The sequence below is a fragment of the Rhinatrema bivittatum genome, chromosome 8 (genome assembly GCF_901001135.1).
Source record: "Rhinatrema bivittatum chromosome 8, aRhiBiv1.1, whole genome shotgun sequence".
NCBI classification, from domain to species: domain Eukaryota; kingdom Metazoa; phylum Chordata; class Amphibia; order Gymnophiona; family Rhinatrematidae; genus Rhinatrema; species Rhinatrema bivittatum.
Genome location: NC_042622.1, coordinates 268,945,879 through 268,963,912, shown reverse-complemented (window position 1 = coordinate 268,963,912; position 18,034 = coordinate 268,945,879). Strand labels below are relative to the sequence as shown.

General features: G+C 50.9%; 1 protein-coding gene across 1 annotated transcript in view; it reads right to left on the bottom strand.

Annotated features, from left to right (window-relative positions):
* The window catches only part of LOC115097632 (fibrillin-2-like), a 421,199-nt gene that overhangs the window by 210,963 nt on the left and 192,202 nt on the right, over positions 1-18,034 (bottom strand). The window contains 5 exon segments of the mRNA XM_029613571.1: positions 10,321-10,371; positions 10,510-10,647; positions 12,311-12,430; positions 15,961-16,086; positions 16,649-16,774. Of these exon segments, the coding sequence (XP_029469431.1) occupies positions 10,321-10,371; positions 10,510-10,647; positions 12,311-12,430; positions 15,961-16,086; positions 16,649-16,774 (561 nt within the window).

Genomic DNA, 18,034 nt, shown 5'->3' with positions numbered 1-18,034 from the left:
AATCGAGTCAGATCCTTGTGAAGGACCTGCTGTAGCAGTAGGAGGCACAGGGAGGTCTCTACCAGGAGTATCCGAATGTCCACATAAGCCTGGGCCAATCTGGAGCTACTAGTAGGACTAATCCCCTTTGGTGCTTGATTCTGCCTGGTAGGGGTCATGGAGGTAAGGTGTATAGCAACTCTTCTTCCGGCCAGGTTTGAACAAGTGCGTTGATCCCTAGGGACCATTGATCTCTTCTGCAACTGAAGAATTGGGGAACCTTCGCATTGTGAGATGCGGCCAGCAGGTCGATGGATAGGAGACCCCAGTGATCTACGATCAGCTGAAAGGCTTTGGCTGACAACACCCACTCTCCTGGATCCAGACTCTCCCTGCTTAGAAAGTCTGCTCTGATGTTGTCTTTTCCTGCGATTTGGGAGGCTGAGATCATCTGTAGATGTATTTCTGCCCATTCCTTAAGGAGATTTATTTTATTTTTATTTTATTTAGATTTTTATATTCTACTTTTTGCACTTTTTTTTTCAGCACTTCAAAGCGGATTAATTTCAGGTACTGTAGGTATTTTCCTATCCCCAGAGGGCTTACAATCTAAGTTTGTACCTGAGGCAATGGAGGGTAAAGTGACTTGCCCAAGGTCACAAGGAGCAATCTGGTTCATAGCCCGCTGCTCTAACCACTAGGCTACTCCTCACTCCTGTGACACTTGCTGGCTCTTGGTTCCACCCTGGTGGTTGATGTAGGCTACCGTTGTTGCGTTACACAGACTGCTTGATCCTGGAGTCTGTGGCTGAATTGTAGATACTCCAATCTGACTGCCCGGGCTTCCAGGCAGTTGATGTTCAGGAGGGCCTCTTCCTTGGTCCAACGTCCCTGGGCCGTCAGTTCCTGTCAGTGAGCTCCCGGGGGCTCACATCTGTTGTGAGGGCCAGCCAGTTCGGAGAGGACAGAGGTACACCCCTGCTCAGATGAGTTTTCTGTAGCCGAGAGAACATTCCCATCAATGAGTGGAGGCAAATCAAATAGTCTTGAGACTGCGGGTTCCAACATGATAGTAATTGAGTGTTGAAGTGGTCGCATGTGTGCCCTCACCCATAGCACTACCTCCAGGGTTGCCGCTAACAAACCAAGAACTTGGTTTTGTTCCTGAACCCTGCATACCCTGCCTACTCACTATATTCAGTTTCTCTACAGCTCAGTTATCCAGGATCACTGTTCCAGTACTTGAGGGACTACAGCCCTGCCGGGCACTTCCAGCTCACTACTGCCACCTCTGGTGGTTCAGTATACTGTTTAATAAAAGAACTAGTGTGTGTCTGTCTCCATACTCTGAGCCTAACCCGTGGTCCTTCTCGGGATCTTCCCCCGGGGGCGTGGTCATGTGCCACCGGCCCAAGGATCCACCACAACTACCTCAAATACCAACATAGGGATACCCTTGGTGAAGCGAGGCATGCCTTGAGCACTGCCAATAGGACTCTGAGAGGGAGGGCTTACCGGTTGAGGTTCCATCCAGACAGGGGCAAGTGAGATAGCCGACTGCACCTGTACGAAGGCTTGAAGGCCCTGGAAAAATTCCACCAAAGAGAAGGCAGCCGGGTCCATGCCTAGCCCAGGAGGTAGTGGGGGTGTGGTAGGTAGCACTGAATTTCCCTCTCCCATGGATGACCCAGTCCCGGGGGTACTCAGATACGGGGTACTTCCAGTTAAGGCTGTGGCTAACACAGCCTCTGAATGGGAGGAGCCAGGCTTAGCAAAGTCCAGGGTGGCCATCTCTCCCCGGGCTTCCTCACAGTGCTGACATAAGTTGGAATCCACTTCAGACTGTGAAGCCCTAATATGACAAGCAGCGCAGAGAGAAAGGCGCGTATGTTTCTTGGCTGCCGGAGCCATTGGTGGTGGTAACTCTGTGTTCTGTCGGCTCGTGCTTAAAATTTTATGCGCTCAGATTTCGGGCGCCTAGGCGGGATGCGGCGAGGCGCATGCACAGCCCGTGCGCCCAGCTTTACCTGCATTCTGCGCTTAGTAGGTTGTGCACGTATGTACGCGCGTGACGTTATGCATGCGGCACGTGCACAGAGCCGACGCACTGCGGGTACCAATGTTCTATGGAGGGCAATATTTATTTATTTATTTAACGTTTTTTATCTACCGACATTCGTGAGAACATCATGCCGGCTTACATCGAACCATGTTAACAAAAGAGATGAAGTTACATAAAACTAGGTCGGGGAAACGGGAGGAAAGGAGAGACGGGCATAGCAAAATATGTCAGTAAGTAGAGAATATAATAACGAAAAATCAATAAGTAGTATTTTTTAGAGTTTTCAACCAGTAAATACAACAAATAATAAGTAGAAGATACAATATTGAAAAATTCAATAAATAGGGTGCACGAAGGAAGTAACGAAATGTACATCTGTCAGGATGACAGGAACCATGGAGTTAAAGAGAAAAGGCATTTCTAACTGAGTGTAAGATAGGGATGAAGTACACTAAGGAAGTTCGATAAGAGAATGGGGGGGATATAGAGGTGTTGATGTGTCAAAAGATGGGGGGGGGGGGGTAAAAAAAGGGGAGGAATAGGCAGGGAAGTTAAACAAACTGGGGAAGGAAAGGGAGGGGTTGGGCCAGCGAACTAGTAAAAGGGCATATATACAGGGAAAAGATTAGCAATGGTAGTGCGAGCGGAGCGTTGGATAAAGTTGCGCTTCGTTTAAGGGTAGGCTTGTTTAAATAACCAGTTCCCTGTACGTACCAGGATCAGTCCAGGACACCTGGGTTGTGACTCCGCACCAGTAGATGGAGACAGATTAAAACTTGTGGGCGGAGCCATATATAAGCCCCTGTGCCAGTCACAGCCCCTCAGTCTTACTCTGTCTCCAGTAGATGGTGCAGGTCCAGTCACAGCCCTTCCTGACCTGATTCTGGTGTTTGTCAGGTTTGGTTTTTTGAATTAGTTTTTTGTTAGGTCTATTTGTTCTGGGCTAAATTGGGTTTCCTTTTAATTCTTTCCTGGTTGCCCTGCCTCCCAGGGGAGTTGAGAGGTCCTGAGGGGACTACCCTCCCCCGGTCGAGGCCGCTGCCAGGGTTGAGGACCCGGCTGAGCTAGTGGCAGCGTCAGGGGTGACACCAGGGAGCCTGGTTCACTCACCCCTGCAGGAAATAGGGCTTTCAGAACCAGGGACAGCGCTTTTTTCTGTAAAAAAAAAAAAAAAAAGTTTTACTTTTATTTTTTTGCGGCTCTCTGTTCCTTGGCGTTGCCGTTCCGTTTCGGTCGGTGGGGGGCGTCGCCTGAAGGGGGGAGGTCGCCGAATTGCGCCGTTTTGATTAGTTTGAATTTTTTTCCTCTGAGGTGAATTTTCTGTTCGCGTCTCTGTTTTCCCGCGTTCGCCGGCATGCCTCGCGGTTCGCAGTGCAGGGCCTGCGGCTCGGCGCGCGCGCGTCTCTCCCGGGACAGCCTTTGTTCGGCTTGTGTCCCGGGTGATGAGGGCACCTCAGCAGCACCTCGGAGAGCTCGGTCCCGGGTCGCGCGATCGCCGCCGCGAGGTGGGGGCCCCCTCTGTCACTCCTCAGGAGCTGTTCCCGCTTAGCGCGGGAGTGGCAGCCATTTTGGCCACGGGCCGGGAAATTTCCAGAGAGACAGTGGGGGCTTCGTCTCTACCTCCAGCGCTTTCCCCGCAGCGTGACAAAGCGAGGGAGGTCCCCTCGGAGGGGATTCGGTCCCCGGGGGACTCGAGTAGCGATTCAGCGGGTTCCGGAGAATTTTCTGAGGACTTTGCGCTGTTACTGCGCAAAGTCCTCAGATATAAGCGCAGCAAGCGCATACGGGGGGATGTCTCGCGTACGGCTATCCGCAAGTCCCCACCTCGGAAAAAGAAGGCCAGGAAGGGTGCGAAGATCGCCCAGAGTTCGTCCCGAGGGAAGCGGCTTCCCCGGGGGCTGCCAACCCCCGGGGAAGCCGCTCAGCAGGAATCGGATTCCGAGGATTCCCCCGGGACGGATACGGAGGCCTCCGAAGAGCCCCTGATGGGGGCCGGGACGGCAGCACCGGATGCAACGGCACAGCCTAGTGCAGGGAAAGGTGCACAGGCCTTAGACGGGGATGACCCCAAGGTGGTGCGGCTATTCTGCAGAGAGGAACTGTCACCTCTCATCCCAGCCATTCTCCAGGAGCTGGGGATTGAGGCTCCCCCGGTGGTGGTCCGCCAGGAGGCGAACATGGATCCCGTTTTGCTCGGCCTCACAGGGCCGGCGGTCGCCTTCCCTTTTCATTTCTCATCCACGGATATCCTCTTCAAGGAATGGGATACTCCGGAGCTGGGTTTGAAAGTCAGCAAAGCCATGGATAAGCTCTACCCTTTACCGGAGGAGGCGTTGGAACTCCTCAGACTCCCGAAGGTGGATGCGGCGGTCTCCGCTGTCACGAAGAGGTCTACCATCCCGGTCACGGGAGCAACAGCCCTCCGGGATATTCAGGACCGAAAGTTGGAGGTTCAACTCAAAAAGATTTTTGAGGTTTCCGCCCTAGGAGTACGAGCTGCCATTTGCACGAACTTTGCTATGCGTGCTAGTCTGCGCTGGGCCCAAGTATTGCAGGCTAATGCGGATCTCTCTCCGGAGGAGGCTTCCCAAGCAGATAGGTTGGAAGCGGCTATTGCATATGGGGCTGATGCGCTCCATGATCTTTTACGCACTTCAGCTAGGTCCATGGTAGCAGCGGTGTCGGCACGCCGTCTTCTTTGGCTACGCAACTGGGCGGCGGATGGTTCGTCCAAGGCTCACCTCGGGGCGTTACCCTTTAAAGGGAAATTGCTGTTCGGAAAGGAGTTAGATGACTTAATGGTTTCTCTAGGTGAGAACCGAGCGTTTAAGCTGCCAGAGGATAGGGCCCGGGCGCGCTCTTCTTTTTCCAGCAGAGCTCGTTTCCGAGGATCCCGAAAGTCCAGGCCACAAAGATCCACCGGGTCCTCTTATAGACCGTCCTCTTTTCGGAACACTCACTGGCAGCAGTCCTTTCGAGGCAAACGTTTTGGCAGGCAAGGAGGAGCCCCGTCGGGTGCGGGGTCCAAGCCTTCGCAATGAAGTTCGGCCGGCCCATCCCTCCTTGCGGCCTCAGCACGTTGTCCCAAATGTGGGGGCGCGTCTATCCTTGTTCCTCGAGGAATGGGCCAGCATTACGTCGGATCAGTGGGTCCTCAATGTGATAAGACACGGTTACGAGTTAGATTTTGCTCGCATCCCAGTGGACAAATTCCTGGTCTCGCCCTGCAAAGATCCCAAGAAGAAAGTGGCGGTGCTAGATACCATTCGAAGACTAGAAAGCTTAGGGGCCATCTCTCCGGTTCCGGCCGATCAGTACGGCAAGGGCCGTTATTCCATTTACTTCATAGTTCCCAAGAAAGATGGCACTTTCCGACCCATTCTGGATCTCAAAGGAGTCAACAGATGCCTTCGGGTCCCTCACTTCAAGATGGAGACCATTCGTTCGGTGATTGCGTCAGTGCGGCCAGGAGAATTCCTTGCGTCACTAGATCTCACAGAAGCATACCTTCATGTGGGCATCCAACCAGCGTTCCAGCGGTTCCTACGGTTTTGCATTCTGGGAAGACACTTCCAGTTCCGGGCTCTTCCGTTCGGCCTGGCGACAGCGCCTCGGACATTCACGAAAGTGATGGTGGTGGTGGCGGCGCACTTACGTCGGGAAGGCCTCCTGGTTCACCCTTACCTCGACGATTGGCTGATTCGGGCGAAGTCAGAGAGCTTGTGTCGGCAGGCGGTAGCCAAGGTGCTTCAATTCTTGCAGTCCCTGGGCTGGGTGGTCAACTACAACAAGAGTCATCTGGAACCCACTCAGTCCTTGGAGTATCTAGGAGCCGTCTTCGACACAAAACGGGGCAGAGTGATTCTCTCTCAGGAACGGATATGCAAATTACAGTCTCAGGTGCGACGGCTTTTGTCTCAGCACCGTCCGCGAGTCTGCGATTACCTGACGGTTCTCGGATCTATGGCCTCCACGCTGGCGTTAGTCCCTTGGGCATTCGCTCACCTACGGCCGCTGCAGTTTTCATTGCTTTCCCGCTGGAAACCGATTTCAGAGGAATTTTATCTTCCACTGCATCTCGACAGTCAGGCGCGCTCCAGCCTGAGCTGGTGGCTGGACTCCAAACATCTCTCCTGTGGAGTATCTCTTCTCCTTCCCAACTGGACAGTGGTGACCACAGATGCCAGTCTTTCCGGTTGGGGTGCAGTCTGCCAAGGGAAATCGGTTCAAGGTCTGTGGTCAGAAGATCAGACCCGGTGGTCTATCAACCGCCTAGAGTCCAGGGCGGTCCGTCTGGCATTGCAAGCTTTTCTACCCCTCGTACGAGGAAAGGCGATCCGAGTATTGTCGGACAACGCTACCACCGTGGCTTACATCAATCGCCAGGGCGGGACGAAAAGCCCTCAAGTAGCGGAGGAAGCGCGTTCCTTGATGGCCTGGGCAGAGCAGCATCTCAGCGATCTCGCTGCGTCTCACATAGCAGGAGTCGACAATGTCCAGGCGGACTTCCTCAGCCGGCACCACCTGGATCCGGGAGAGTGGGAGCTGGCGGAAGAAGCGTTTCTTCTCATTTGCAGGACTTGGGGAACGTCCCACATGGACCTGATGGCCACGTGGCACAACTCAAAAGCTCCGAGATTTTTCAGTCGTCGACGAGAAAGAGGAGCAGAAGGGGTCGACGCGTTAGCTCTTCCCTGGCCAGCGGAGGTGCTACTGTATGTGTTCCCACCGTGGCCCATGATCGGCAAAATCCTGCGGCGCATAGAATTGCACCCGTCCAACGTGATCATGGTGGCGCCGGAATGGCCGCGCCGTCCGTGGTTTGCGGATCTGATCCAATTGTCGGTGGCGCCGCCCCTTCGTCTACAGGGGTTTCCGGGGCTCCTTCGTCAGGGCCCCGTCTGTTTAGAGGATGCGGATCACTTCTGTCTCGCGGCATGGCTTTTGAGAGGAATCGTTTGAAGCGCAAAGGTTACTCAGATGCGGTAGTTGCCACATTGCTGAGATCCAGGAAGCAGTCTACATCTCTGGCTTATGTTAGAGTCTGGGTAGTTTTGAAGAGTGGTGCGTAGGGCGGGGTCTGGATCCCACTTCCGCTACTATTCCTGATATTTTGGCTTTTCTCCAGGCTGGGCTGGCCAAAGGTTTAGCATGCAGTTCCCTACGGGTCCAAGTGTCGGCGCTTGGTTGTTTGCGTGGTAAAGTCAGGGGAGTCTCCCTGGCTCTCCACCCTGATATTTCCCGTTTTCTTAGGGGAGCGAAACACCTCCGTCCTCCTTTGCGGTTCCCTTGTCCATCTTGGAACCTCAACTGGGTGCTCTCGGCCTTATGCTCAGCTCCGTTTGAGCCTCTTAAGCGGTCTACGATCAAAGATCTCACGTTGAAGACTGTATTCCTGATAGCGATTGCGTCCGCTTGTCGAGTTTCCGAGTTGCAGGCTTTGTCCTGTAGGGAGCCCTTCTTGCGCATTTCCGATTCGGGGGTTTCCTTGCGGACCGTTCCATCTTTTCTGCCTAAGGTCGTATCGGCTTTTCATTTGAATCAATCAGTTGAACTTCCTTCTTTTGCGGTAGGGGAGTCTTCTGACCCGAAATCAAGGGACTTGAGAAAGCTAGATGTGCGGAGGTCTCTTCTTCGCTATCTAGAGGTCACAAATTCTTTTCGGTTGACGGATCATTTGTTTGTGTTGACATCGGGTCCAAAGAAAGGTTCTGCTGCGTCCCGCACGACGATCGCCCGTTGGCTCAAGGAGGCCATTGGTTCCGCGTACATTTTGCGCGGTAAATCACCGCCGGTGGGTCTTCGTGCTCATTCAACGAGGTCTCATGCTGCGTCTTGGGCGGAATTTTCTCAGGTATCGCCTCAAGAGATTTGTAGGGCGGCTACCTGGAAATCGTTGCATACCTTCATTAAACATTACCGGTTGGATGTTCAGGCTGCTGATGCTGGGGGATTTGGAGAGAGGGTACTCCGAGCGGGACTCTCTGCTTCCCACCCTCGGTAACTTAGCTCTGGTACATCCCAGGTGTCCTGGACTGATCCTGGTACGTACAGGGAAAGGAAAATTAGTTTCTTACCTGATAATTTTCGTTCCTGTAGTACCAAGGATCAGTCCAGGATCCCGCCCGCAGTATTGCGCTATAGTAACGGAGAGTCCGCTCATTGTTGTTTTTTAATATGCTGACCCCTTGTTTTGTTCGCTCTCCCGGTTGGAGAGTGTTTTCCTGTAGGGGTGTTGTAGTTGTTTTTTGGTTTTCTTAGTGAATTTCTATAGTTAGCTATGTTGGCTTTTGGATTTTCTACTTTGACATTACGTATGACTGAGGGGCTGTGACTGGCACAGGGTCTTATATATGGCTCCGCCCACAAGTTTTAATCTGTCTCCATCTACTGGTGCGGAGTCACAACCCAGGTGTCCTGGACTGATCCTTGGTACTACAGGAACGAAAATTATCAGGTAAGAAACTAATTTTCCTGTTTTCAGTTTTTTTTTAAATTTCTGTCGGGAGGCATGGAGTTCCAGGACTGCGGGCCTGCAATGGAACTGGCACGTTCTTTAGTGGAGTGAATATGGCACGCACAAAGACGGAGTGACTACGGCACGCACAAAGACGGAGTGAATATGGCATGCACGAAGACGTGCGCTAGATGGCGCCGCTGTGGCCTACCATGCGGCGTGTCGACCAAGCCTAAAGCGGGGCCTAGCCCAACCGGGGACTGTTCAAGCCGCTCAGAAGCCCACTCCCCTTACCACAACATGATCGGGAACGACGTCGGTATGGCTCGCAGAGTTAGGAGATCGGAGGAAGTCTTACCGAAACCACTCCAATGTCTCTGAGCCGGGAGTTAAATCTTCTTCTCCAACTTTATTTATTTTTTTTACTTCCCTGGGCTCAGCGCTTACCGGCTGAGTACAGAGATGGTCTCCGGCTGCAGGGGAGAGAGGCCTTTGGCCATCACCGCCGCGCTTGGCTTCCTGCACCCGCTGCCTTTCAGCTGCTTAAGCAGCAAAGCCATGCCGAGAGCCGGCTACCAGATCAAAGCACACCTCTGAGGGATCTCTGAAATCACCTCAGGAATTCTCAACTGGGGGGAGGGACCTTTAGGTATCACCGCAGGAGAGCGGGGCTCAATTTTATTTCCAATTTAAATGTAAAATTTCTCCTTCTAAAAAGTACAGGAATCCCCATAGGGAGTGGTACGTCAACCATATGCTGGAGACTGAGAAACACTGGAGGGCTGGGGTCACTGCAAGGGTATATCTAGAGTGATGTCAGCTCTGAAATCTGACTGCGTCTCCATCTGCTGGCAGGGGAGCATAACCTGAGTCCTGAGTCGATCTGGCTACACGCTAGGAAACTAGCTAAATTAATCCCACCTGTAGGTAGTAGTGACAGCCTCCCATCCACAGGTATCAGTCACAATACCACGGCATCCTGCTCACAGGTAACAGCCATGGCCTTATAGTAATGCATCCCTAACCATGCACAGAGCAAATGGGCCGATATAGTAAAGTCCGCGGGAGAGCGAGCCCGGCGGTAAAAACAGGCAAAAGGAGGCGCTAGGGACGCGCTAGGGACACTAGCGCGTCCCTAGCGCCTCCTTTTGGCCCAGAGCGGCAGCTGTCAGCGGGTTTGACAGCCGACACTCAATTTTGCCGGCGTCGGTTCTCGAGCCCGCTGACAGCCACGAGCTTGGAAACCGGACACCGGCAAAATTGAGCATCCGGTTTTCGACCCAACAGCCGCCGGCCGACTTCAAATTTATTTATTTATCTATTTTTTTTTACTTTTGGAAACTTTCGGGACCTCCGACTTAATATCGCCATGATATTAAGTCAGAGGGTGCACATAAAAGCAATTTTTACTGCTTTTCTTTGCACTTTCCCGGTGCCTGCAGAAATTAACCCCTACCTTTGGGTAGGCGCTAATTTCTGTAAGCAAAATGTGCGGCTTGGCTGCACATTTTGTTTTCTGAATCGCGCAGGAATACCTAATAGGGCCATCAACCTGCATTTGCATGTTGCGGGCGCTATTAGGTTCGGGGGGTTGGACGCGCGTTTTCGGCCCCTTAATGAGTAAGGGGTAACACTAGCACGTCAAAAACGCGCCTCCAACGGCGGGTTAACAGTGTGCTCCATCAGAGCGCACTGTACTGTATCGGCCCGAAAGTTGGGATTGCTTTGGAGGTAGCATTACCTAGACTTTCTTCCTGGTAAGGAATAAGGAAATTTCCCCTTTCCCCCTCTGCTCACGCTGGCTGGGTGCAGTGAGACTCACCTTCACAGGTCACTCCCTTCATCCGGGCATAACCTCTCGGACAGGCGGCATCTAGAGGAGAGAGAGAGGCAGGAGAGCACAAGAACATGTGATGCTTGATGGCTGCGGGGTGAAAGTGTGTCAGGAAATGCAGCAATCCCTTCCCCTCACCACACAGCCTGAAGGCCCGAAAGACAGAAATGGCGTTACCTATCTCGCAGCGTTCGCATGGACTGCCCCATGCTGCTCCCAGCGTGGCACAGCACTCTGATTTCAGTGTGGCTCCATTAATGTTCACCTCACAACGCCCGTCCTGGATATTTAGCCAGCATGTTCCCTTCATACTGTCTGCAACAGTACAATAAGAGCAACAGATCAGGTGTGTCTACATCTGGACTTAGAAATATTAGCTGTGCACAAACAGAGCCAGCACAAGAGATCTGTGATCACACTGCAGCAGAGACATGAGCCAGTGGTGTGTGCACAGTGCCCAAGTGTGATCACACTGCAGCAGAGACATGAGCCAGTGGTGTGTGCACAGTGCCCAAGTGTGATCACACTGCAGCAGAGACATGAGCCAGTGGTGTGTGCACAGTGCCCAAGTGTGATCACACTGCAGCAGAAACATGAGCCAGTGGTGTGTGCATAGTGCCCAAGTGAAACCACAGCATAGACATGAGCCAGTGGTGTGTGCACAGTGCTCAAGTGTGATCACACTGCAGCAGAGACATGAGCCAGTGGTGTGTGCACAGTGCCCAAGTGTGATCACACTGCAGCAGAATATGAGCCAGTGGTGTGTGCATAGTGCCCAAGTGAAACCACAGCATAGACATGAGCCAGTGGTGTGTGCACAGTGCCCAAGCGTGATCACACTGCAGCAGAAACATGAGCCAGTGGTGTGTGCACAGTGCCCAAGCTTGATCACACTGCAGCAGAGACATGAGCCAGTGGTGTGTGCACAGTGCCCAAGCGTGATCACACTGCAGCAGAGACACGAGCCAGTGGTGTGTGCACAGTGCCCACAGCACAGACATGAGACAGTAGTATGAACACTGGCCCCAAGTCTGCTCAAAGCACAGCACAGTCATGAGCCACTGGGTTGTGCATATAGCAGCACAGATGTGAACTGATGGTGTGTGTGCACAAAGTCCAAGTGTGATCAGACTAAAATATTAAATTTCATCTTTCACGCCATATACCTTCAAATCTCTGGGCTTTCGCTTGGGAAGGGCAGTTTTCAAAAGCCATTTATCTGGATGAATACCAAGTTACCTGGGAAAACTGGCTGTCTGAAAACTGCTCAGCCCTTATCTGGCCATGGGTACGTACGGGAATCGACGACGCGCACACTTTTATCTGGGTAAAAGTAGACGGGCCCGGGGGGAACATTTAGGTCAGGGGAGGGAAGCAATGCACACAGATTACATTTCCAAATCTACATGCAGGAAACGCAGCTGCAAACCTCTGCATGTACTCTTTTTCCCGGGATACGTTTCTAAAGGAAAGAATGCTTGAACAGGTAAAAATTCTGGCAGACTTTGCACCTGGGCGGGTACTTTTGAAAATTGCTCTCTCTGTGTCTTTCTTGCTTTCCATCTCCTCACTCTCCCTTTCTTCCCCTCTCTCTCTGTATTTAGTCTTACACACCCTCGGAGGCTGTGAGTTAGCATCGCCTGAGCTAAGGATCCGAATGGACGAGTTACCGCTGGCGGCCCCTCAGCGGAGGTCGTGGGGACCAGCGGGCTCGCTCGGGACAGTTGGGGGAGGGTGCTGTGGGAAGCAGGTGGAGAGATTATAGCTGGGGGACAAGACGGAGGGGTTAGTGCTGGGCCGCATCTGAAAATCTGCACGCTCATCTACCTCAAGTGGCAGAGACTTAGCTGGGCACACTGGATGGGCCAGAATTTGCTGCTTCTCCACCGTCATTTCTACGTTACAATGGAGGCGAGGCCTTGCGTGAGTCCTGGAAGGCAGCGTTCAGCAGGCTTAAGGTGGGGAGAGAGGGTCTTACCTACGCAGATGGTCCCAGTGGGATCCAGCTTGCTCCCCAGAGAGCACTCGCACACAAAGGAGCCCGCGTTGTTCCTGCAGACGCCGTTCACACATGGGTTGGATAAACACTCGTTCACATCTGTGGAAAGACAGCGGCTGTTAGGTACAGGAGTTGTCAAAGGGGGGTCGGAGAAAGGACCTATGGATTAGAAAAGAGCAGAGCAAAAAAAATTTTTCACACCTCCAACAGACCAATTAGAAACATTCACCAAGCGAAATTAACTGTCCATCCACTAAAACACATCAAACATGTGTCCACCAGAGACCGATCATTCTCCATAGCTGGAATAAAAATCTGGAATAACATGCCGTTGGACCTGCGGCTTGAATCCTGTCACAAAACTTTCAAACAAAACCTTAAAACATGGTTGTTTGAACAAGCATTCACACTATGAATCTCGTCTAACCTGCAGCAATACCATATAATTCCTTATCTTCTCCAAGTTCTTATACTCGACAATGATATTTACTATCTGCAACTCCATACCCCCACATGTTTTATCAATTCAGGCTATTATATATTATGAGACGTTGGTTTGCCTCAGATTATTTGCTCCTGCAAATACATGGTTATTAATATTCTATTGTTCGATATTTATGCATATTATTTGAAACACATGTTTTTCTGTAAAGCCTGTTGCTATTAATTGTTTTACTGTTTATGTTATACTGTTACATGTAAAGCCTGTTGCTAAATTAATGTTTCACTGTAAACCGAGGTGATGTATTACTATACGTACCGCGGTATAGAAGAACCTATAAATAAATAAATAAATAAATAAAATAAAACAAAACAAAATCTCCAAATGAGTCACAGAGCACAAGCGAAAGCTTGTGATTAGAGTTTAATCCTTAATTATGGCCTAGTGGAGGTACTTGGAGAGGAGGTCTTTCTGCATCAGGAGCATTTTCCCGGCGACTGCAGGATGGGTGCAGGCAGAGCCCTCCCCAGTCATCACTCCTCCCTTGTCTCGGACAGAGAAGCTCCACGCTCTTGCAGTGTTGCACACGCTTGCCACACACCTTGAGGACGGTTTGTGCCCAGAAAGGTTAAGACAAACATTTCTTTTCTGCTGCAGGAGTCCTTGGTGCCCCGCTAGAGGCCAGCAACAGCTGCAAATGTCCACAGCCCTCCTCCTTCTGGCTGCTTGCTTCACACCGACACACGGGAATCTTTCTTTTTTTTTTTTTAATTTATACTTTATTAAATTTCTTGTCATTTTTACAATGCACATGAAAAAAGAAAAAGATTGGTTTATACTATATATTTCAAAAGAAAATACTTTTACCTTAATAATATTCATATATAAACCAAACATAACCAGCCCACTTTATGGGGAGCCATCCAAAGATAAACATCATAGGAAATAAACTCAAAACAATGAGTACAATAAGGAGAAGAGATTTACATTTTTATACCAGTCAATCATTCCCAATTTCGGAGGTTGTAACACTGTCCTGACCTTTATCTATAAGAAAACTCTCAAGATGACTTGGTTCCTGGAAAACAAACTTATTATTCTGATATGTGACTAAGCACTTGCAAGGAAATTTAAGATAGAAGGATGCCCCTAGGGCCAATACCTTCTGTCTTTTTTTTTTTTTTTTTATAACTTTATTTATAACATTTTCAAATAATAGATACAATCATATTATTTGTAAACAGAAAAACATGGTCATTTATAGAAATCATCAAATTTCCTAATGTAAAATTGAAAAAAATTTGTTGATACCTTCTGTCTTAATAAAAGGAACTGCTTCCGTCTTACTTGAGTATCCTTCGATACATCAGGGAATACCTGGATTTTCTGGCCACAAAAGCTAAATTCTTTATTTCTAAAGTACTTCTGAAGTACTATATTTTTATCTTGTTCCAGACTGAATTCCACTATTAAAGTGGATCTGGACTGAATGTCATCCACTGATGCCTCAAGAAAGGCCGTTAAATTAGGACTCTCTGTAATTAACGCTTCCATTTCCCCTTCCGGTAACACTGCTTCTCTTTTTTTTTATCGGAATATAATACATCTTGGATATTATTAGATCTTTAGTGATACCCAATATTTCTTTAATATATTTACCAAATAACTCTTGGGCTGATAACAACCTAGTGAAAGGGAAATTTTAAAATCTTAAATTTTTCCTTCTCATAGCGTTTTCAAGGCCCTCCATTTTTCTATACATAGTTAGTCTTTCATAAAGGCTGATCCGGTGGTTTGCAAAGCTGATAGTTGTTTTGAAGCTGATCCACATTGTGTTTCAAGCTGTTTTATTCTTTTGCCATGATCCTCCAGAGTTTTCCCTTTTTCTTTTGAAAAATTAAAGGACTCATGGAGGATGATACCATCTTCTCCAATTTTGTTACCGCCTTCCACACATTACCAGTGTTATATTCTCAGGATTGACTTTTTCTTCCCTTAAGTTCTCAGATATTTCATGCCCCACCACATTAGTCTCAAAAAGTCCCTCCTGGCTTACTGGTAGGTCTGCTGATGCCGCTGCGGATGTCATTGCCAGCATGTTTGGGGCAATGATACCCAATGCCCCATTGCCCTCAGCAGAAATATTGGGACTCTGGTTATCGGCAGGACTTAGGGAAGCTCCAGAGGAAAAAGAAATATCTGGAATCACCTCTCTGGGAGGCTGACTCACCAATCTCACAAGATGTTGATCCATTGGTCCTGAAGCTTCTTTTCTAACCGGAGTTGAGATTACCATTCTGGCCTTCCTCTTTCTTCCCATCGATATTCTTGTATTCGTAGAAGTCCTGCTTCCAAGAATCTAAGAAAATGCTACCAGGGGCGCGCCCCTTTGGCGCGCGGCTTCGGCTGCGCGCCACAGCCCTCGATTTAAATAAGGGCACAGGCAAAGTTGACGTCAGAGGTAGGCGGGGTCAAGATGTTTCAGGAGACGGGGTAAGCTCCCTTCCTTCCATCCTCTTTCGCTGTGGCTCTCTCGAACACGCCGACCACTCACAGCATGTCCTCCTCCGTAGGCTCCCGCTTCCCTCACCGCAGCCCTCGATTTAAATAAGGGCACAGGCAAAGTTGACATCAGAGGTAGGCGGGGTCAAGATGTTTCAGGAGATGGGATAAGCTCCCTTCCTTCCGTCCTCTTTCGCCGTGGCTCTCTCGAACACGCCGACCGCTCACAGCGTGTCCGCCTCCGTAGGCTCCCCACACAGGAATCTTTCTAGCATCAAATACCTCCCACGCTCTGGTGACAGTAGGGGGTGCTCACCTGCCATCCGTCTGGGCGGTGCTGGCAGAAAACCAGCCGGAGAGGCGCTCACCTTCACAGGCCTCCAAGTGTCTCTGTCAGTGACGGAGACGTTGCAGCAGGGGGGGGCACTCACCTTTCCAGGTCTCCACGTGTCTCTGTCAGTGACGGAGACGTTGCAGCAGGGGGGAGGGCACTCACCTTCACAGGCCTCCAAGTGTCTCTGTCAGTGACGGAGACGTTGCAGCAGGGGGGGCACTCACCTTCCCAGGTCTCCACGTGTCTCTGTCAGTGACGGAGACGTTGCAGCAGGGGGGGGGGCACTCACCTTCCCAGGTCTCCACGTGTCTCTGTCAGTGACGGAGACGTTGCAGCAGGGGGGGCACTCACCTTCGCAGGTCTCCGTGTCGCTCTTGAAAACAAAGCCCTTAGGGCAGGTGCAAGCGTAGCTGCCAGGCGTGTTCCGACACAGCCCGTTATCACAGAGCAGCAGATTCACCGAACACTCGTCCACATCTACGAGACCAAGGAGCAAGAGTATTAACAGGACTGAGAGTGAGGAGAGAGCGCCAACACATCTAGAGGCAACGAGAGAGAGAGTATTAGCACATCCAGGACCAAATAAGTGTTACTCAGTCTGACAATGAGGAGAAAGCGTTCACACATCTAGGGCTGAAAAGAAAGAGTGCTAATACATGTAAGGGACCAGGAAAGTGTGTATTCACAGGTCTGAGAACAAGGGGAGAGAGTGTTAGCACATCGCATAGGGCAGCAAAAAAGCTAGCGCCGGTCCTTGCAAGGAGTCGGGAGTCAGCATTAGAGGCGAAGGGCACAGATATGAGTGACTTATCCGATGAGTGGAAGTTCACAAGGAGAGGTGTAGGGAGAGGTAGCATGAAGTTGGGGGATCTCATGCATGGAATATGGGAGTGAAGAGTCAGGGGTCATCCCCTGCATGGAACACAGGGGAGAGGAGCTGGGGGTTGGGGGTCAAATGAAAGACATGCAGTGGTGAGGGGTAGGGGAGGCTGGAGACTTGCAGGGAACATGGTGTAGTCCTTTCACTGGTCAAACTTACCAACACAGTTCTTGCCTGTGGCGTCCGACTCATAGCCCAGGTTACAGATGCAGCGGTAACTGCCTCGCAGGTTTTCACACATGCCGTTGGGGCAAATCTCTGAATTCAGAGCACATTCGTTGATATCTGGAGGGAGAAACGGTCACAGCTGAGACTGCAGAAAAAGAATGCTTACCTTCCCTACAGCTGGCACAGGGTGTACAGGTCATGGGCTGAGCAAAAACAGGGGGGAAGTAGGGGAGTTGAGGACAGCATAGAAAGCCCAGGGAGGGGAACAACAGCAGCGGGAGGCTGAGGAACAGCCAAAGGAGGCTGGAATAGGGGGAGCATCTATGGGAGGCAAATGAGGGGGAAAGCAGCAGATGGAGGCTGAGGAGAAGGAGAGCAGTGCAAGGAGCCTTATGAAAGATGGATCAGTAGAGGGAGGCCGGGGAAGGGAAAGCAGCAGAAGGGTAGTTGGGGAAGGGGTGAGTGTTGCGTTGGAGGCGGACCCTTGGGTTGAGGTGGGATTGACGCAGCCCGTAGACAAGAACCTACGGGTCCCCACCGTCAGCAGGTGGAGTGGGCTGAAGCTAGAGGCCGCTGGAGCTTCACCTATACCAGCCCTCGTTCCCCTTGGGTTGAGCCTTTGGGTGCCGGGGCTGGCAGGACTTAGGTGGGCCTCGAGGTTAGCTAGAGGTGGAAGGTGATTCAGCCCAGAGACAGTAGCTGTTAGATGGCATAGTCCTATCTTGGACAGGATTCGGTACTGGAACTCAGGCGCCAACGGAACAATGAGTAACTGGAGGCCCTCAAGCAAAGGAAGGCCTAAGCCTTGAAATCCACGTCCAGAGGATAGGCGAGAGGAGGCGTCACTAACAGGCAAGGATCAGAGCTGGCGGCAAGTGGAAGTTGTGGCAAGCAACGTAGAACTCTGGACACAGGAACGTTTTTGCTCAGCCCGCACACACACACGATCAGACACACACACACACACACATGCTCAGACACCCCCCCATATTCCACTTGGGCTCAGACACACACACAAACACACATACATGCTCAGACACACAAAGCAAGGGTCAGGACACGAAGAGGGCAGGCGTGGTCAATCAAAGCAATGGTCAGGGCACAGAGAAGGCAAGTGTGGTCAATCAAAGCAATGGTCAGGGCACAGAGAAGGCAGGCGTGGTCAGGCGTAGCGGAGGTCCGGGGCTGGAGAGAAGCTGAAGAGTAGTCAGGTGTAGCCGTGGTCAAACCCAAAGGATTAGTCCAACACATAGACAAACAGGAACACAAAAAACAGGAACTGGGAACCACAGGGAAACAGAAACACAACAGAGGACGATTCTCAGATCAGCAACGAGTACTCAGAATACGAGGAGACCTGTTGCAAAGACAACGCTA